The sequence below is a fragment of the Muntiacus reevesi genome, chromosome 1, assembly GCF_963930625.1.
Source record: "Muntiacus reevesi chromosome 1, mMunRee1.1, whole genome shotgun sequence".
Taxonomy (NCBI): domain Eukaryota; kingdom Metazoa; phylum Chordata; class Mammalia; order Artiodactyla; family Cervidae; genus Muntiacus; species Muntiacus reevesi.
Window position 1 is genome coordinate 16,354,443 of NC_089249.1, and position 20,417 is coordinate 16,374,859.

The 20,417-nt window shown below is 48.6% G+C and overlaps 1 protein-coding gene across 2 annotated transcripts in view; it reads left to right on the forward strand.

The window, feature by feature from the left end:
- Positions 1-1,350: 1,350 nt before the first annotated feature.
- Positions 1,351-20,417, forward strand: part of ABTB3 (ankyrin repeat and BTB domain containing 3) — a 318,330-nt gene continuing 299,263 nt past the window's right edge. For both annotated transcript variants that reach the window (XM_065938459.1, XM_065938463.1), the window contains exon 1: positions 1,351-2,971. In XM_065938459.1, coding sequence (XP_065794531.1) covers positions 1,825-2,971 — 1,147 coding nt within the window. In that variant the 5' untranslated portion in view covers positions 1,351-1,824. The remainder of the gene's footprint in view (positions 2,972-20,417) is intronic.

Sequence of the window (20,417 nt, forward strand, 5' to 3'; positions counted from 1 at the left end):
TCTGCTACATGCGATTTGCCAGATTTGCAAATGGTTCAATAAAGCCAACAAGAGCTTTAAAATTTACTTAGTTGAATTTTGTTTTGTAACGTGAAGGATCTGGGCTACCTTCCCTAGAAGGGCATTTTTAAGCTAGAAACTCAGAGGAAGCCAGAGCAGGAGAGTCCCCTACCCGCTGGCAGAGACAGTGGGACTGGTGATCCCCAGGTGAATAAGATTTGGTTTCTGCCATGGTGGATGGGGACAATTAACAGGACAATGCTATTGGACATAAATGCAATTAAGACATGCATATAGATCATTCTTTAATCAAAAAAGAAAAACTCTTGAGCTGTCTGGAACTATACCAACCAGAATGTCAAAGTGAGATTTCCCAGGTGGCTCAGTGGTAAAGAATTTGCCTGCCAAGCAGGAGATGCAGGTTCCATCCTTGGGTCAGGAAGATCCTCTGGAGAAGGGAATGGTAACCCACTCCAGTATTCTTGCCTGGAAAATCCGGTGAACAAAGGAGCCTGGCGGGCTACAGTCCATGGGGTCGCAGAGAGTCCGACAGGGCTTAAAACTAAACCACAGCAAGACTTCCCTCCAGTCCACCCCCAGGCACTTGAAGGATGGACTCAGGGTCCTCCTGGCTACTAAAGGAATGTAGTTCACGAGCCCTGGTGGCTGTCGGCTAATATCCAGAGACAGCCTTCCAGCCTCGTCCATTCCTTATCCCTCTGCTTGTCTGGTTTCTCATGTCCACTCTGGCAAACTGGGTCTGAAAGAGGGCAGCATTAATTGTTTTGGGGACCCGAAAGTGGGGGAGGCAGGAAAGGAAGAAAAAACGTACTTTGTGTACTAGAGAAAGAAAAAGGAAAGTGAAATCCGAAACGCAAGGGCAGAAAGCGACCCCAAGCAGACACGTTGTGAACCGCTGGGGGGAGCACAACTCGGTGGGTGGGTGGGTCACCTGTCCAACTTACCCTTCTCCAGGTCTGGTATCAAAGCCGAAGCCTGAAGGGTAGGGACAGCAGGGATAATCATCCTACTTCTCTAATAATCATCCGCGTTTCTAAGCTCCCACTGCCCCCCCCCCCCCATATAACCACCCCCAGTTCTCAGGCCCCAGCTCCCCACTTCCTGCAGCCTCGGTCCCAGGCCGGGGGCGTGTTTGAGGGGCGGGGCTGCGTGGAGCTGAGGAATATATATATTTATTTATTTAACGATAATTAGCATCCTCCAATCCCATTGGCTCTCCGCCGGCTCTGCTTTACATACGCCCGCCCCGCTGGCTGCCCAGGGCTCGCGGGGTTCGGCAGGATTTGCAGCCGCCGCGGTCGCTGCTGCTCTTCAGTGCCGGGCGGGCGAACACCGAGTGAACCCCGGCCCGGGAACCGGGAACTGGGGAGCCGAGAGCCAAGAGCTAGCTGCCGGCGGAGCTGCTGCCGCGGCGGCATCTGAATAAATTTCCGTCCTACGAACACCGAGGCCGGCGTCCAGCGGCTTCTGCGCCCAGCCCGGCCCAGTGGGGAGCGGATCAGACACTTTTATTTTATTTTGGAAGAAAGGGGCGAGTCCGGCGTGAGCTTCTCCCCCGGCCTGACTCGCTCCTTAGCGCGCCCCAGATCCGGCCTGGGCTCTGGAAGATGACTCCCTGGTGTGCCCTGTGGATTCCAGCGGCGACGGCTCGGGGAGGCATCCGAAAGTAGTCACACTTGGTAGCAGCGGCTGGTAGAAAAGTGAGCCGAAGCGGCGCCGACTCGGCTCTTCCCGCGCCCCGGCGCCCGCTGCTCCTCGCTGCTCCTTCCCCTCGGCTCCCCGGCGGCATGAAGTGGCGCAGCGATGGCCAGAAGAGGTAAGAAGCCGGTGGTGCGGACGCTGGAGGATCTAACGCTGGACTCGGGTTATGGTGGCGCGGCGGACTCAGTCCGCTCCTCCAACTTGTCCCTGTGCTGTTCCGACTCGCACCCGGCGTCCCCGTATGGCGGGAGCTGCTGGCCGCCTCTAACTGACTCCATGCACAGCCGGCACAACAGCTTTGACACTGTCAACACTGCCCTGGTGGAAGACTCCGAGGGGCTGGACTGTGCCGGCCAGCACTGCTCGCGGCTGCTGCCGGACCTCGACGAGGTCCCCTGGACCCTCCAAGAGCTGGAGGCGTTGCTCCTCCGCTCACGGGATCCCCGGGCAGGCCCGGTGGCCCCCGGCGGCCTGCCTAAAGACGCACTGGCCAAGCTGTCGACGCTGGTGAGCCGGGCGCTGGTACGCATCGCCAAGGAGGCACAGCGCCTGAGCCTGCGCTTCGCTAAGTGCACCAAGTATGAGATCCAGAGCGCCATGGAGATTGTGCTGTCCTGGGGCCTGGCGGCGCACTGCACGGCGGCCGCGCTGGCCGCGCTGTCCCTCTATAACATGAGCAGTGCCGGTGGCGACCGCCTGGGCCGCGGCAAATCGGCGCGCTGCGGCCTCACCTTCTCTGTGGGCCGCGTGTACCGCTGGATGGTAGACAGCCGCGTGGCGCTGCGCATCCACGAGCACGCAGCCATCTACCTGACGGCCTGCATGGAGAGCCTATTCCGGGACATCTACGCGCGGGTCGTGGCCTCCGGGCTGCCCAGGAGCTGCAGCGGCCCGGGCCCGGGCTCCAGCTCCGGCCCAGGCCAAGGCTCGGGCCCCGGAGCAGCCCCCGCAGTGGATAAGGAGCGGGAGGTCCCGGGAGGGGGAGCGGCGAGCGGCGGCGCCTGCAGCGCAGCCAGCAGCGCCAGCGGGGGCAGCAGCTGTTGCGCCCCGCCGACCGTCGCTGCTGCCGCCGCCGCCGCAGCCCCACCGGCAGCCGCCTCCAACCACCACCACCACCACCACCACCACGCCCTCCACGAGGCGCCCAAGTTCACCGTGGAGACGCTGGAGTACACGGTCAACAACGATTCCGAGATCTGGGGGCTGCTGCAGCCCTACCAGCACCTCATCTGCGGGAAGAACGCCAGCGGTAAGTGGCCGCGCGGGTGCCGCCCCCTCCTACCCAACGAGGCCAGCTCTCCTCGTAAGTTGGCCCTTCGGTCCCCTCCCGCGTCCTTTCGGCCGCCCGCTGCTATCTTAAACCTCTGAGGGGACCGCCGATCTGAAGACGGCCAGAAACCCCACCTAGTGCCTCCTGCTTTCGGGATGCGCTGCGCGTACTTGACGCGGCTGCTAGGGTCCCAAGCTAGAGAGCTTGCGGTTCCGCCCGCAATCCCCGGCGGAGCCGCGGCTGCCTCCTGCAGGCTGTAGGAAGAACACAGCGCCACTTTGGGGGGCGATCATTTGCCCCTAGTATATATCTCTGCCAGAGCCCTGTGGGGGTTTTGTTTTTTGTTTTTGACCTTAAAGATGACAAATACCCGGGCGAAGGAGTTTGGCTCCCTGGAACTCGGGAGGAGACGCTTTCCTCCTTTCGCCGCCCATTTCGCTTGCTTCCCGGCGCCCTCGGGACGCCGTCGGTGAGCTGGTGAAGGAGAGGCCCCGTGGCCGTAAAGGCAGACTGAGAGCTTACTCGGCCTAGTTGGGGAAAGGTGTCCGTGGTGAGAGGATGGAACGGGCAATTTTTCTGGGGCAGTTTTTGAGGCCAGAGCTCACAGCTGGTGGGCGCCGCGCAATGGACAATCCCCCTGATGGATACCTCCCAGCTCTTGCCGCCGTTGGCTGTCTGGGAACTGCGGCTGTCACCACTTGGCTTAAGGGATCCCGTCAGGATGGGAGTGGGGCGGAGTTCCGGGGAGACTGCCAGTTTAAGAGGCGGTTTCCAGCAGGTTCTGTCATTCCTTTCCGCACCCCCTGTTTTGAAGGCCGGAGCTGGGTGGGTTTGAACCTGCAGTTCTGGTGGCGGAGGGGGTGGGGCCGGGGCGTTTGTTTTCGAGAGCTCTAGCTGGCGGTCCTGCCTGTCTGCGAAAGCCGGAGCTAGACACTTCAAAGCTTCAATTTTCCACAGGAAATGGTAGAAGTGTAACTGGAGACTCCAAAAGCGAAATAAAACTTTGTTACATATTCGGCGGTTTGGCTGGAGGCTGCGTGGTTGAAGCTGAAATGCAGTCTTTCTGGGCAGATTTCATTCATGTTGCTGCCTGTCAGTTTCCCCCGGGCCGAAGCAGAGATGCAGCGGGCGCGGCCCGGCCTCTGGGGGTGCCAAGTGTGTGCATGGGAGTGTGTGCGTATTTGTGAGTCTGTGTGCGCGCGTCCGCGCGTGTTTCTGTGGGTGTGCGCAGAAGCAAGCAGCTCCAGCAGAAGCCCTTTGGAGAGAGAACCTCCAGTTGTCAATCTCCTCACCTGGCTTTGGTCATCGTTGGGGGAGGGGAAGGAAGAAGCAAAAAGTGTGTGTGTACGCGCGCGCGCGTGTGCGGGCGCGCGCGGGAGCGTGGGTGGTGGGTTCAGGTTGGCAACTCGCCGATGCTCATCAAGACTCCTCCCACATCTTCGCCAAAGCCCTTGCCCCTCTGCTGCCTGTGGGAGAGCGAAACCTCTAAAGGGAGGATACCTGTAAAGCTTCCCATGCAGGGCCACCCCTACCTGTGAAATCCTGATGAGATGGAAACACCTGGGAGAAGGCATTGGTCTTTGTGTGCGTTTCTTCTGGAGGAGAATAAGGATTCACCTGTAAAAGCCAGGAGCTTTGGACTGGATAATTTCTGTTTGAAACCCTGCCCCCACAAAAAGTACAGAGAGACTTAATTTTCTTCCCGCCCGCGTGAGCCCACCGCCCCTGTTCTTACCTCCCCGCCCCCCAACCCTTACCTGCCGTTCCGACTGGAATCTCCTCCCACTCCTGTTTCCTTTGGGAAGAAAAGGATTACCCTTTGGACTCCAGTTTGGCTTCCCTGGTGGTTCAGACGTAAAGAATCTGCCTACAGTGCAGGAGACCCGGGTTGGATCCCTGGGTAGGAAAGATCCCCTGGAGAAGGGGATCCCATTCCAATATTCTTGCCTGGAGAATTCCATGGACAGAGGAGCCTGCCGGGCTTCAGTGGACTACAGTCCATGAAATCACAAAGAGTGGGACAGGACTGAGCCATCTGCACTTTCACTTCACTTGGGAATCTGGGAGTCCTGCTTCACCTCCGAGTTGGCCATTCTCTTGAAGTTGTGACTGTGGGTCATAACTGACTTTGCTTTTCTGGGCCTCAGTCTCCTCTTCTATATAATGAAGGCCTCAATCTGTAATATACTCCCAGGTCCTCTTGTAGCTCTGTCTGTTTGTGTTAGTAGCCTCTATATTTTTTCAAGTTGGTTTTACTTTTATGATCTTTAGCATCTTTTAAAGACAGTTTTTGTGTTTATCCTTTTTAGAGTAAGTATAATTTGAGGAAGGAGGAGACCACAGAGCTGGTTTGGGGCAGGGTGAGTGTGTGGTGGTTGGGGTTTGCTCTCATTGCAGCATTTCCACACCACAGAGCTTAACTCTTAGGTCTCAGGACCCCTTCCACCATCTTGTCGTATGAGACATACTGTAATTTCATTGTGATCTCTTCACCTCTTTTCCTTGGGCTTGTTAAAAATGGAAGGAAGCAGTAAGAAATGAGCAATTAATTTTTTAGGTATCTGAAACATACATTAAACATCAAATCTATTTCTTCAACTATTTTGCATGACATTCTTTCTGATCTGCAAGTCTTATTAAGGAGCCCATGCCTTACATAATCTTTCTCCCCCTTTAACTCAGTAGTGTCACTTATTCATTCCTGAAATCATTTGTTCATCAATATTATTGAACAGTTACTAAATCTAGGCATTGAGCAAGTAGCAGTACAAGCTAATAACAGCTAACGTGCATTCAATACCTCTCTGTATATTGACCCATTTAACCCTCAACATTCACTTGGAAAGGTACTGCTATTATGCCCATTATACAGAGGAGGAAATTGAGGCACAGGAAACATAAATGTTTTGCTCTTTAGTGACAGATGAGTTCCCTGCCTTCAGGCTATTCTTGCTGTCCTTAATTAATTACGCAGTTGAACTGAGGCCCTTCTTAGTCTGACAATCTTTCTATCCTAATTTATACACCGTTTGTTCCTATCAAACTATACAGGACAGAAATGGATTTAAGCTCCCGGTACACAGCTTCTTAGATGCCTGTTGAGTTGAGCAAGCTGTTGTATAATATACAGTGATATCCAGAAACTAATTGTGGAATTCTGAATTCCTTGAATCATCTTTTCAAGTCTTTCTACCTTGGTTGCACCTTCTTACTGCCATCTCTGTACCTGTCCCCCTTTCTAATTTTCTGCACCTGTGACCCAAAGAATCAGGAAATGGATCACATGGGACTTGACTCAGAAAATAAAAGATAATTGGTTCTCAGTGAGGGCTTGCTGGCTTTAAGAATCACATGCGTGGGCTTAGGGTGTGAACTCTGTGGTGACTGTTTTACCTTTTAAAGCTGGTTTTATTCTTTCATTGGCTCTCAGCTGTTTAGAGTATCTGGGGTAACAAATAAGACAACTCAGTGAGGGTTGCATTTCAGTAGGGGGTTTAAAATTTGGCTTGATTGATTTTGCTAAAGCTCAATAAAGAGCATGCAAAAGTGCTTCACCACACCATGATCTGTGTAGTCATTTACCTTAAACCCCATCAGAGCTGGCCAGTTCCCACTCATCCCCGAAGACTTGGTTCAAAAACTGTCTTTCTGGAATCTCTGTGAGGCCTTCCTTGATGCAACCCTTTTTTCCTCCCCAAACCTAGGCCTTCCATAGCCCTTTCCCCATCCAGTGGGAATCTTGACCCTGACTTTGCTCTAAGTGATTCCCTGTCACACTGTGGCACTAACAGTTGAGACTGTATCTTTATCATCTTTGTGTCTTTCTCCACATCACTCAGCACAGCACCTAACCCTCAGTAAATCCTGGGTACTGTTTGTTGAATGATTATAATGAACCCATTGCATCTTTGAGATATAAAATTTACCCATCAGCTTCTGTAAAAACCTGTGAAATCAGGTATCCTGGATTTGAATTTCAAGGCTTACACGTTTCTAGCTGTGTGTTCTTATGTATCATATGTAATCACTCTGAGCCCCAGTTTCCTCAGCTGCAAAGTAGAGGTGATAATTATGAGGATTAAATGAAATTATTTATATAAATATTACAATCTGGTGCATGACATATTTTAGGGGCCAAAATGGTGATGGTAGTCATATAATTCAGGCATAATGATATCTGTTATCTTTGTCTTATCCATGTGTTCAATGTGGATGGAACCAACAGAGTGCAGAATTTTAACCGAATCTTCCTTCCTGATATTCAAAGCATCAAATAAGTCAGTGCGCCCACCTCAGAGATTAACCTCATGCACATTGCCTCATTGCGAAGGTCACAAATAGATTGCTTGATCAAAGGAAAGTAGCTCATTTTATTGACTGTATTTCCTTAAAAAAAAAAAAAAAAAAAAAAAAGGCATCATTAGAGATGGGCACCAAGGAGCTTTCTGGGTGATAGAAATGTCCTTCTGTTGATAGGGGTGTGGGTTCAGAGGTATGTGCCTTTGTCAAAATGCATTGTATTGTAAACTTAAGATATGTGTGTTTCACTGTATTGCAAATTACACTTCAGTAAAAAAGAAGACATAAAAAGAGCCACAGGCATCCTTGGATGGAATTTTGCTTTAAATGCAGAAAGAATTTGAAGATTGCAAGAGGCAGTGTGGTATGATGGAAGGGAGAGGGGCTTTACACTTAGAAAGATCTAACCTCAGATTTCAGCTCTGCCACTCTTTAGCAGGTGACTTAATTTTGCTGAATTTGTTTTTTTCTCATCTGCAGAGTGAGGATTATAAAACCAAAAAAGACATAAAAAAGGAAGAAAACCCACACCTACCACATAAGGGTGATTAAAAGAATTAGATCAGATGTGTAAAAGCAACTGCCACATTGTCGGCACTCGATAATAGTGGCTTCCTTAAAAAACAGATTATTCAGACTGGTGATAATAATAATAAGGGGATTCTGAATAGTCTCATTCACTTCTGGGATCCCCAATCACTTCATAAACATTAATTAACATGAGCCCTCACCTCACCAACCCTGGTTTGGTGGGTAAGTTGGTGTTCAGGTCTTTTGCTTTTCTGTTGCTCCATAGAATAAATGCTTACTCAGCTGTTTTCCTGGCCCACCCATCATCCCCCAAATCCACCCCCCCACCCATCTTCCCTCAGATCCCCCGACCTGGTTGAGTTATTCCATAGTTCAGGGTTGCTGTGCTGGACAAAACTTCATAAGAGAAGAAACCCAGCTTTTTGTGAAGAACCGCAAAAGCCATTTCAGCAGCCAGCCATGTCAGTGTCTATGCTCACAGAGCACGTTTTTAATTAACTAACTCAATGTAAATTAAAACTTGAAATTTGGGTCAGTGGAGGGTTACTTGGTTTTCTATTCAGATTTACCAGTTCAGTGCTGGGGTATTTCTAAGTAGAGTGTTTCTTGAAACACACCATAAAAATAACAACAAAATAAAACAATGGGAAGCCAACCTAGAGACCTGGGTTAAGGGGTGGGGTGGCTAATAGCCTTTGAATAGAAGAAAGGCCCCTAATTCTGGATCTGTTGTTATTTCTGACCTTGAGCCAGACACCAAACTTACCTATAAAATGGATCTATCTTTTACTGAGAAGTAAATATAAAATAGTAATTGACTTGGGAGTCAGACACACCCATAAGTTTCCCTATTTGTAAAATGGGTTTTGTAATAGTAATAGCTACACTTGTGCAGTGCTTATTACATGCCAAGCACTGTTCGAAGAGTGCTATATATTATGATTGTTATAGTTACATTAGCTGTTGTAAAAGACAACCTCCAAATCTTAGGAGCTTAACACAATAGGTCATTTCTTTCTATTTTAAAGAAAAAATATTTATTTTAATTGAAGGCTAATTACTTTACAATATTGTAGTGGTTTTTGCCATACATTGACATGAATCAGTCATGGGTGTACATGTGTTCCTCATCCTGAACCCCCCTCCCACCTCCCTCCCCATCCCATCCCTCTGGGTCATCCCAGTGCACCAGCGCTGAGCACCGTCTAATGCATCGAACCTGGACTGGTGATCTGTTTCACATATGATAATATACATGTTTCATGCTATTCTCTCAGATCATCCCACCCTCGCCTTCTCCCACAGAGTCCAAAAGACTGTTCTATACATCTGTGTCTCTTTTTCTGTCTTGCATATAGGGTTATCATTACCATCTTTCTAAATTCCATATATATGCGTTAATATACTGTATTGGTGTTTTTCTTTCTGACTTACTTCACTCTGTATAATAGGCTCCAGTTTCATCCACCTCATTAGAACTGATTCAAATGTATTCTTTTTAATGACTGACTAGTCATTTCTTACTCACTAAAGATTGATTGGGAGAGGAGTGTGGTGGGAGTGAACTGGAGTGTCATTTGAATACCAAGACTGAGGGAGAGAGTGCTTGCTTTATGTTCAACCTGTGGCCTTTAGGGCCTTCCTTGGGCATTTATCCAGCCCGTAGGTAGAGGAAGGAGAGTGTGAGGCATCTTAAGAATGGTGTTATGGGTTAAGCCTGAAAGGAGCCTTCATCATCATGTTCGTATATCACTGGCTAGGTATGCCACGGGCCCTCTGGCCACCAAATATCTCCATGGTTCCTTCTTCTCAGACACAAAACATGGTTCCCTTCCTCTAAAGGAGGATCCTCATGTTCTATCCTGTCACTACTTTCAACTTGAAGTTCTGGATCTTTGGGTGAATTCCTGTCCTATCCGTGGGGTTGAATGTGGCTCCTCATGGTTCAGGGACCCAGGATCCAAAAGAAACTCATTATCTTCTTCTCTGTGCCTGTATGCCATGTCGGAGGATAACCCATTAGGAAAAGGCCGCGGTGGGAGATACACGGAAGCCACTGGCCCCTAGTAGTTATGAAATCTGCCCAGCAGACCATGGGTGAGGCTTCCTTGCTTAAGCCCCACTTCTGCTCTCGGGGAGCAGTTTCCCGGTTCATTGTTCTTCACACTTGCGGCTCTGCCCTGTAGGAGGATTACCTTTCCCGATGCTTCTTGGCCACCCTTCAAGTGGATCTTAGGGAATATGACCTCTTTGAGGCTCTAAATCTAGTAATCTAGTTTTTGCCTTGAACTTTAAGGGGTCCAAGGATTGTTTTGGGCTTCTCATGTGGCTTTAGTGGTAAAGAACCCATCTGTCAATGCAGGAGACATAAGAGATGCAAATTTGATCCCTGGGTTGGAAAGATCCCCTGGAGGAGGGCATGGCAAGCTGCTCCAGTATTCTTGCCTGGAGAATCCCATGGACAGAGGAGCCTGGTGGGCTACATAGAGTCCATGGGATTGCAAAGAGTCAGACATGACTGAAGCAACTCTGCATGCACACAAGGATTGTTTTAATGCTTCAACAGTAAAAGATTTTTAAAATCCAGGCTTATAGATTTTGCCAATGCAATTCTCTCAACAGCTCAGTAGGATTTTCATCTATGACATTGAGCTTACCAGCAGTCAGTTGTTTCCTAGACCGAATTCTCAAGCCTGGATTATTTCTTCCTTCATCTCAAACCTCTATTTCTGTCTCAACTTAATGAGGCCATCAGGCTTAGGTGGGAACCTTATACATTCTATCTGACATTTATTTCACTAGGTTCAGTTCAGTTCAGTCGCTCAGTCATGTCAGACTTTTTGTGACCCCATGGACTGCACCATGCCAGGCCTCCCAGTCTATCACCAACTACCAGAGTTTACTCAAACTCACATCGAGTCGGTGATGCCATCCAACCACCTCATCTTCTGTTATCCCCTCCTCCTCCCTCCTCCCTCCTCCCAGAGGGTCTTTTCAAATGAGTCTGTTCTTCACATCAGGTGGCTAAAGTATTGGAGTTTCAGCCTCAGCATCAGTCCTCCCAATGACTATTCAGGACTGATCTCCCCTAGGATGGACTGGTTGGATCTCCTTGCAGTCCAAGGGACTCTCAAGAGTCTTCTCCAACACCACAGTTCAAAAGCATCAATTCTTCAGCACTTGGCTTTCTTTATAGCCCAACTCTCACATCCATCCATGACCACTGGAAAAAACTATAGCTTTGACTAGACGGACCTTTGTTGGCAAAGTAGTGTCTCTGCTTCTTAATATGCTGTCTAGGTTGGTCATAACTTTTCTTCCAAGGAGCAAGCGTCTTTTAATTTCATGACTGCAGTCACCATCTGCAGTGATTTTGGAGCCCCCCAAAATAAAGTCTGCCACTGCTTCCACCGTTTCTCCATCTATTTGCCATGAAGTGATGGGACTGGATGCCATGATCTTAGTTTTCTGAATGTTGAGCTTTAAGTCAACTTTTTCACTCTCCTCTTTCACTTTCATCAAGAGGCTCTTTAGTTCTTCACTTTCTGCCATAAGGGTGGTGTCATCTGTATATCTGAGGTATTGATATTTCTTCCGGCTGTCTTGATTCCAGCTTGTGCTTCATCCAGCCCAGCGTTTCTCATGATGTACTCTGCATATAAGTTAAATAAGCATGGTGACAATGTACAGCCTTGATGTACTCCTTTCCCTCTTTGGAACCAGTCTGTTGTTCCATGTACAGTTCTAACTGATGCTTCACTTAGACGTCTGCTCAATCTTTGTTCATATTGTTCAGTATCTAGGAACAGCTGTCTTCTGCATGTCTCCACTACTCCTCCCCGGTTTTACATGCAAACTGACTAGTTCATGCCTGCGATCCTCTCTTCCCCTAATATCTTACTAAACTTAGCCCGGAACAAGCAGCAAACCCTCTTACCATTATTTTTCATTCTTTTTTCCCTAGAGCTTACAGGCTTGGTAGGCATAAGTTCTGCCTTCTAAATTATCATAGTGACAGTTTAACTAAACATTTCACTGCTGCAAAACATGAGGCTCCAGTTTTCCAGCCTTGAACATCTTAACCTACCATCTGACTTCTAAGCTAATGCCACATATATAAGTATCCTACTTCCAGTGTCAATTTCAGTTTCTTTATTAGTTAGGGTAATGCAAGCTGTCGCAACAGTTAAATTCTAACATTTCAGCGACTGAACACAGTCAAAGTTGTTTTCTCATTCATGTTGAGTCCAGTTGAAGCTGGTGAAAGGAGATGCTCTGTTTCATGAAATCTGATAGAGGGTCTGCCATCTAGAATATGCGACTCTCAGGAATTTCCTTGATTGGGGGGCAACAGTGAGGATGATGGGGAGATTTTTATAGGATAGTCTTGAGTGTGGGTATATTAATTCCTTCCCGTTCCAAATACCAGAGTTTAGTCATATGGCCTCAACTAGATATCAGGGGCTGGAAATTATGGTTTCCAGCAGGGCAGCCACTCCTAGCCACAATTCTACACTGTTAAAGGAGTATTAATTTTGGGTAGGGCACTAAACATCTTTGTATTATCTATTATCTGCACTAAACATCATGTATTAACTGTTTTAATCTTAGCCACAACTTTATGAAATATTATTATCCCCACTTTACAGATTAGGAAGTTGAGGAACAGGAAGTTTAAAGAATTTACCTAAGCTGACACAACTAGTAAGCGTTTGTGTCAGATTTGAATGTGGGCAGTATGGCTCTGGACTGCCTTATGGAATGTTTATGATGATCAAAGTAATATTAAGATAATAATGTGATGAGTGCAAAGTGTGTTCCCCAGTGTTTCATCCATGGTACATATTTAACAACTGTTACTCTTTATCGCGTATTCTTGTTACCGACATCATGTTCTGGAAGCGGGATGCTATGTGGATGCACGGTGAATTGGTGTGAAGCTCTCAGGCGCAGGTAACATATGAACCCCAAAGAGTGGGCGCCCCAGGAAAATGGTACTATGCGCCTGTCTTCTCTGCTCCGCCACCCCCTTCCTTTCATCCCGGGGGGAGCTGACAGCTGCTGAGCTGAGTGCTGTGTGAGGCCTTTCACACACATTAGCTCATTTCATCTCCACACTGTTCTTGTGAAGTGGGTGTTTCTTGTCCCCATTTTATTGGGGAGGAAACTGAGGCTCGGATGGGTTCAATGACTGGTCCGAGATGCCACTGCTACTGGGTAGAGTTAGAATTTGGGCTTCAGAGCCTGTTCCCTGAGCAGCTGAGGCCCAGTGGTGAAGTCGGGTTCAAAGGAGCCTCTGAGAGGGTCCCTGAGCAGGATTCCAGGCAGCTGGAGGGGTGTGTGTGGAGTGGAGGCGGGGCTTGCCCTGGTGGTCATGGTTGATGATCGTCCTCTCTGTAATATGTGGTCACAGGTCTTTTTTTAGCCCCCACTGTCTTCCTTTTCCATGGCTGCCCCGTGAGTCACTGTTCATGACGATGCTATGCCGCCGCCTCAGCTGAGGCCCTGGAGCAGCGGGTGGCTTTGTGGCCTCTAGGGGACAGCCCGGTCCATACCCTGTCCAGCTGGGTAGGCTCAGAACTAGAAGGAGCTCGAGTCTGCTTATTATAACTGAGTGCAGAAAGCGGAAACTTGGTGGGAAATCTGTCCTCCCTGAGAATCACAGGCTGGGTTTTCCCAGGCTCTGGAATTAGGTGGACCCACTCTCTACTTCTGCCTGCAATGCGGAAGACCCAGGTTCAGTCCCAGGGTCGGGAAGACCCCTGGAGAAGGGAATGGCTACTCACTCCAGTATTCTTACATAGAGAATTCCATGGACAGAGAAGCTTGGTGGGCTATAGTACATGCGGTTGCAAAGAGTCGGACACGACTTGAGTGACTAACATACACGCACACACACACACACTCTCTCTACTACCTGTAAGCCAGGTAACTGTGGCAAGCCAGTTAATCTTTCTAAGCCTCAGTTTCCTCATCTGTTAAATGAGGATAATGGCAGCACTCCCCCCATAGGGTCATTGGGAGGATGAGTTAATTTATGTAAAATCCTCAGAATAATATTGAACATACCATAACTGAATACATCAATTGTCTGTTAGCAATTATGATGATGATGATGAAATGCTTAAGAAGTGCCAGCCTCCTTGCCTGAAGATCTGTTCCCTGTACCCTGCTTCTGTTGAGTGAAAGGTTTTAAATAATTTTCCAGTAAGCAGACTTATATGATTAGATGCCTTACTAGCTGTGTGATATTGGGCAAGTTACCTAACCCCTCTGCAACTCAATCTTCCTTTTGTTAAATGAGAAAAACAATAAAACCTAATTCTTAGGCCTTTTAGGGGGTGACTGGCATATAGAAATTGCTTAATAGATGTCAGCATTGTTGGATTTTATTGTGTTCATTAAAATTTTTTTCTACAGGCACTGTGTTAGACCATGTTAAGCAGCGTGGTCTCTGTCCTCATGGAGACTGCAGGACTTAGTTTTGTCATCAAAGAATCCTTTTCCTTCCTCTAGTGTGAGCTCAGTAATGTCTGACTGTGACCGCATGGACTGTAGCCTGCTAGGCACCTTTATCCATGAAATTTTCCAGGGAAGAATACTGGAGTGGATTGCCATTTCCTTCTCCAGGGGATCTTCCCGACCAGAGATTGAACCTGCATCTCCTGTGTTTCCTGCATTGGCATGCTGGTTCTTTAACCGCTGAGCCACCAGTGAAGCCCCAAAGCAATCATTCAGATGTAAATTTACAACTGTGACAGTGAGTACAAAGGAGAAGTACAGGGGACTGTAAGAGTCTTTACTGAGGCTCCAGATGTAGTCAGGAGTGAGGAAGTGAGGCCTGAGTGAGGTTGAAGCATGGCATATTTGGTTGAAAAGGTAGCAGAGTATTCCCTGTATGCAAACAGAGTATGCAAAGTGCCTGTGGCAGAAGGGAGGATGGTGAGAGCAGCCAGTGTGACTGGAATGGGAGAAGCAAGTGGGGGGCTGGATAGAGGTTGGAGTAAGCGTCTTCCAGAGTAAGTGGTCTGTCTCTCTCCAAGACACTGGAGAGCCTTTAGAAGCTTTTAAGGAGGTAGAGAGGGTTTCCCAGGTGGCTCAGATGGTAAAGAATCCACCTGCAATGTAGGAGATCTGGGTTCAATCCCTGGGTCTGGAAGATCCCCTGGAGATGGGAATGGCTATCCACTCCAGTATTATTGCCTGGAAAATTCCATGGATAGAGGAGCCTGGTGGGCTACAGTCACAAAGATTCAGACACAACTGAGTGGCTAACACTTTCACTTTTCAAGGAGGGAGACACCTGTGATCAGATTTGTGCTTTAAAAAGCAGTTTGGAGAGCAGACAGGAAGGGAAGGGTGAACATAGTAATGCCAGTGACGTATTGTTATCACCTCCATCTTACATAGGAAGAATCTGAGGCTACCAAGCACTCAGTGACTTTCTCAGAATTGCTAAGACAAATGACAGAGCAGGGATTTGAACTTGAGCCTGAGGGACTTCACATTGCACCTGCCTCCTACCCATGCCATGCTTCATGCCAATGGAGCTTCTGGTTCACCTCTCACATTTTACAGGTGGGAATACGAGGCCCAGAGTGAGACACTGATACTGCCTTCCCCATGGTCACAAGGTTCCGTGGCAGAGCTGGACTGGTAACCCAGCTTTCTGGATTCTTAGCTCATCTCTCCTCCACTGTGATGCATCGTCTCCTCCAAACCAGATCACTCCTGGGAGGCAGAGTGGGGTGAGAGGCTGCCTTGTCAACAGACAGCAGTTTTGGAGATTAATTTACAGCCTGGGTGTAACACTGTGGGCTTTACTCTATGTGCATCTCACAGCAGAAGGTACGCTAGTCTAGAAGCTTGCAGAGGTCTCGATTAGCTTGTGGCTGAGCCAAGGGAAGCAATGACTGTGCAGTTCAGGTATGCAGAAGGCAAGATCAAGTGAGTGGTTCCCCAGTGCATGAACGTCTGAGAGCAAATCAAGAGGCAGCTCTACAGGGTAAGGAGAACCTGAAGGAGGCTGAGGTTGCTTGGGTTCAGTGCGGGGTTGGGCTAATGTGTATCATTGTTTCTTCCTAATCCAGCTCACAGTGCCAGCCAGGGGGTCAGGATGCATGTGAGAAGCAGGCACACACAGATCACCTCCTCTCTCTCCCTGAATACCTCTAAAGTGTCAGATACTGGGGCGCATACATGAATACATGGTTTTCCCTCCCTTAGGCCCTTCAGCCTTTTCTTGGCTGACTTTGAGGATCAGGGCCTGGGTTCACGCTTGTGAGCAAAACTTCACATGCCCTCATGCAGCTTGAAGGCCTGAGGCAAGTTTAGTTTATTCACAAAAAATCACCCAAAAGTAAAACTGCACCCATGGCAGGAACTATTGGATTGGCCAAAAAGTTCATTTGGGTTTTGCCATCTCAGCTTAATAAAAACCCAAACAAACTTTTTGGCCAATGGAATACTTAAGAGAGGTTCACATGACCCAAGGACAAAGCCTCCCCAGATGTGAGATGAGTCCAGCTGCCCCTCTCTCATGCTTCCGGGAGTGTCTGTGGCCAGCACAGGGGCACCAGACATTTGGAGCCTGGTGTGGGGCTGGGGTTAAGATGTGAAATTCTCTTCTGGTGCTGGAGTTTGCCATCAGGGAGGGTGGGGGTGAAGAGTCTGCATCCCCTCCCCATGTTGGCATCTCGGAATTCTGCATCTTGTTCCTCTGTCTTTCGACACCTTCTCACCAACCCCTGCCACCCTGGTCTCTCCATCCAGCAGCTGCCATTTGGGGGCCAGCTGATGAGTCTGTCGTTGCTTCATACTCAGATCACTGGGGCAGGCTGGTGCAGGCGAGGGGGCAAAGGCTCAGTTCCAGGGGCCAGTGTGAGGCCCCCCCACCTCTCTCTGTGTCCTGACCTCCTCCACACCCTCCCCACCTGCTTCCACTCTTGTTGCTGATTTGGTTGCTGCCCCAAGTTTGCCTGCCTCCCAGCATGGACGGTGGATTAAGGAACAGACCATGAGCAAGCTGGTGATCTCATGGCCTCTGATGGCAGTATCATGTGGAATGGCTTGGGGCTGTGGGGAGCCTGGGGCGGGAGAGAGTGGGGTGCAGGAGGGGAGATGAGCCTTCCAGTGAGTGGGAAGACCTCAGTTCAGGCCTCGCAGGGTATGCCCATGCTGTGTGACCTTGGACAGTCTGTGACCCCTCTGAGCCTCAGTTTCCTTGTGTAGGAACAGGAAATCATGATGCTACCAGGTTCTGGTATTCATAGAAGGTTGCAAGTGTCACAAGAGGCAACACTTTGGAAACCCATTACCAGCAGTAAGTAATGGTAAAAGTGAACATTGATTGTTTACCCCAGTATTAGAGCTGTTCAGAGAAGCAGAACCAGAGTATATAGCTATGTATGGGCTTCCCAGGAGGTGCAGTGGGAAAGACTCCTCCTGCTAATGCAGGAGATGTAAGGCCATAAGGCGAGGGTATGATCCCTGGGTGGGGAAGACCCCCTGGAGTAGGAAATTGCAGCCCACTCCAATATCCTTGACTGGAAAATTACATGGACAGGGGAGCCTGGTGGGCTACAGTCCATGGAGTCACACAGAGTTGGAGACGAATGAGCACACACAGGCACACACACACACACACATGCACACACACATATATGAGGAGATTTGTTACAGGATTTGGCTTACATGGTTATGGAAGCCAAGAAATGCTACGGTTTACCATGTGTGAGCAGGAGAACCAGGGAACCAGGGGGCCACTCGTGTAAGTACTAGAATCCAAAGACCTGAGAACCAGGATTTGCTGCCTCGAGCTTCCCAGTAGCCTGTGGAAAAAAAGGAGTCGTCATGAGCAGATATACAATTCAGAGCATGATGAGGCAGAAATAAACGAGCTGCTGTAGCTGTTGCTGTGGCTCGGGCCCGAAAGAAATTTCTCAGCAGGAGAGCAGGAGCGGTTTTTAAGTGCACGTAGTGACCTCGCATTTCAGCCCCTGGTTGCTAAGAAAGGACTGGAAGGGCCTCTTCTTGATTTGCAGGGTTTCTTTCCCCTCCCTGCTGTCTGCACTGCCTCCCTCATCCCTTACAGAATGTCCAGGTGTGATGATACACGTAGCACAGAAGGTTGGGAGTGGCGAGTGTATCAGTGTCCCTCCTGTATTCGGGAGGAGGGACGTGGGGTTAGAAGCTGGCCTTGGAAGCTGATGTCTATATCAGATGGTCCCTAGAAATCAGATATGAGTTCATTTGAGGGAAAGTGTACAAAATGCTTCTCTGGGGGAAAAAATAATCACTAAACCTGTAAACGTGGTCCCCAGCATGGTGGGGTATAAGTCTGGGGAGACAGGAGAGAGCTGGGTGGGGGCTGGGCCTTGGAGGGACTGTTGCCAGTGTGGTTAAATCAGAGGCACCTGAGGGTTTAAGGACAGAAGAGAGTATGAGGTCCACTGTGAAACAAGCTGTGTGATCTCAGGCAAGTTGTTTAACCTCTCTGAACTTGTTTCCTTATCTGAAAAAGAAAAAACAGCAGAGTTTTGAGGCTCAGAGGAATCATCAGATGTGAAAGTGATCTATAAGCTGCAAAGTAATCATTTGTTTTTCATTCATTCAACAAATGTTTATTGAGAGCCTATTATGGAGGAGGCATGGTTCTGGGCACTTAACATACATCAGTATTCAAACAGACAAAAATTCTTGCCTTCATAGAACTTGCATTCTAGTGGAAGGAGACCCTAACCAATAAACATAAGGAGACCCTAAACAATAAACATAATAAACATAAGATCCTAAACAATAAACATACTTCTAACAGAAACATGTTAGAAGTTGATACCTGCTATGGAAAAAATAAATCAGAGCGGGGGGGGGTCTGGAGGGCTGGGGATGGTGAGTCGTAATTATAAATAGTGTGGTCAGGGTTGTCTCACTGACCATGTGATCTTGGTGCAGAGAAAGGTGAAGGAGGTGAGGAGAGTGTTCCAGGCAGTGGGAACAGCCAGTGCAAAGGCCCTGAGGCAGGAATAGCAAAGAAGCCTTTGTGGTGGAGAGAAGTGAGCAAGCCAGGGATAAGATAGAGAAGCAGAGAGTCCTGAGGAGCCAGCCTAAGTAGGCCCTTATGGGCTACCGTAGACTTTGGCTTTTGTTTTTAGTGAACTGGAAAGTTTTTGGTGAACTGGAAAGTCTTTAGTGAACTGGAAAGTTTTTGGTGAACTGGAAAGCTCACTGTAGGATTCTGAGTCAGGATTTGAAGATCTGACTGAAGATTTAAGAAGAATCTTTTTGAAGTTGGTTGCTGGTTGAAAATGGATGCTAGAGGAGCATGAGGGAAGGCAGGGGGACTAGTGTGCAGAGACCCTTACAGTAATGCAGGCAGGAGATGGTGGTGGCCTGGGCCAGGGCGGTAGCAGTGGGGGTGCTTGGATTTGGGCCAGAATGGAAAGGAGGAGTCAGCAAGACGTCGTGGCCGCATTGGCTGTGGGGTGTGAGAGGACAGAAGAACAACAAGGGTGCCTCCAGGAGGGCGTGGAGAAAAGAGAACCTTCCGACACCATGGGTGGGAATGTAAACTGGTGCAGCCACTGCGGAAAACAGTGTGGAAGTCTCTTTAAAAACAGAGTATGATCCTGCAATCCTACCCCTGGGTGTATATTCAGAAGAGATGAAAACTCGAATTCAAAAAGATATAATCACCCCAATGTTCAGACTGGCAGTATTTATAGCAGCCAAGACATGGAAGCATCCCTAGTCTCCATCAACAGATAATGGATAAAGATGTGATGCACATATACAGTGGAATGTTGCTGATTCAAAAGAATGAAATAATGCCATTTTCAGTAACATGGATCGACCTAGAGATTATCATACTAAGTGAAGTAAGTCAAATAGAGAAAGACAAGTATCATATGACATCACTTATATGTGAAATCTAAAAAACAGTACAAATGAACTACTTATTTACAAACATAAACAGAGTTACAGCCATAGAAAACAAAGGATGTGGGGGTGAGGTGGATAAATCGGGGGGAAAAAGGGTGCCTCCAGGGTTTAGTCTGAATAACGGGAAGGATGGAGTTGCCACACACTACGAGAGGAAGATTTAGAAAGAGCAGGTCTGAGACAGTGGAAAGGTCAGGAGTCCAGATGGGACTCTGCTAAGTTTGAGAAGCATTTCAGACATCCAGGTGGAGACGTCAGGTGTTAGTTGGACAGTCATGGCTGGCGTTCAGGAGAGAGGAAAGTTTGGAGATACAAACTTGGGAGTTGGGAGCATGTGAGTGGTTTTCAAAGCCATGAGACAGGACCAGGTCACCTAAGGAGTGAGTGTAGAAGAGACCAGTGCGCCAAGGACTGAGCCTTTCCTTGGTCTGAGCAGAAGAGGAAGGCCAGCAGAGGAGATGGAGAGGCGCAGTCAGTAAGAAGGAGAGCTAGAAATATGCTGAAAGTCAACAGAAGGAAATGTCTAGGAGGAGAACGTGATCAGCTGTGTCAGGCGACATGAGAGGTCGTTCCCACCATCGTATCCTGGGCTGGGGGGGAGGTATTTCTGCCTGGTACCCCCGGGCACTGTTTCTGGCCCAGTGAACAAGCAGCA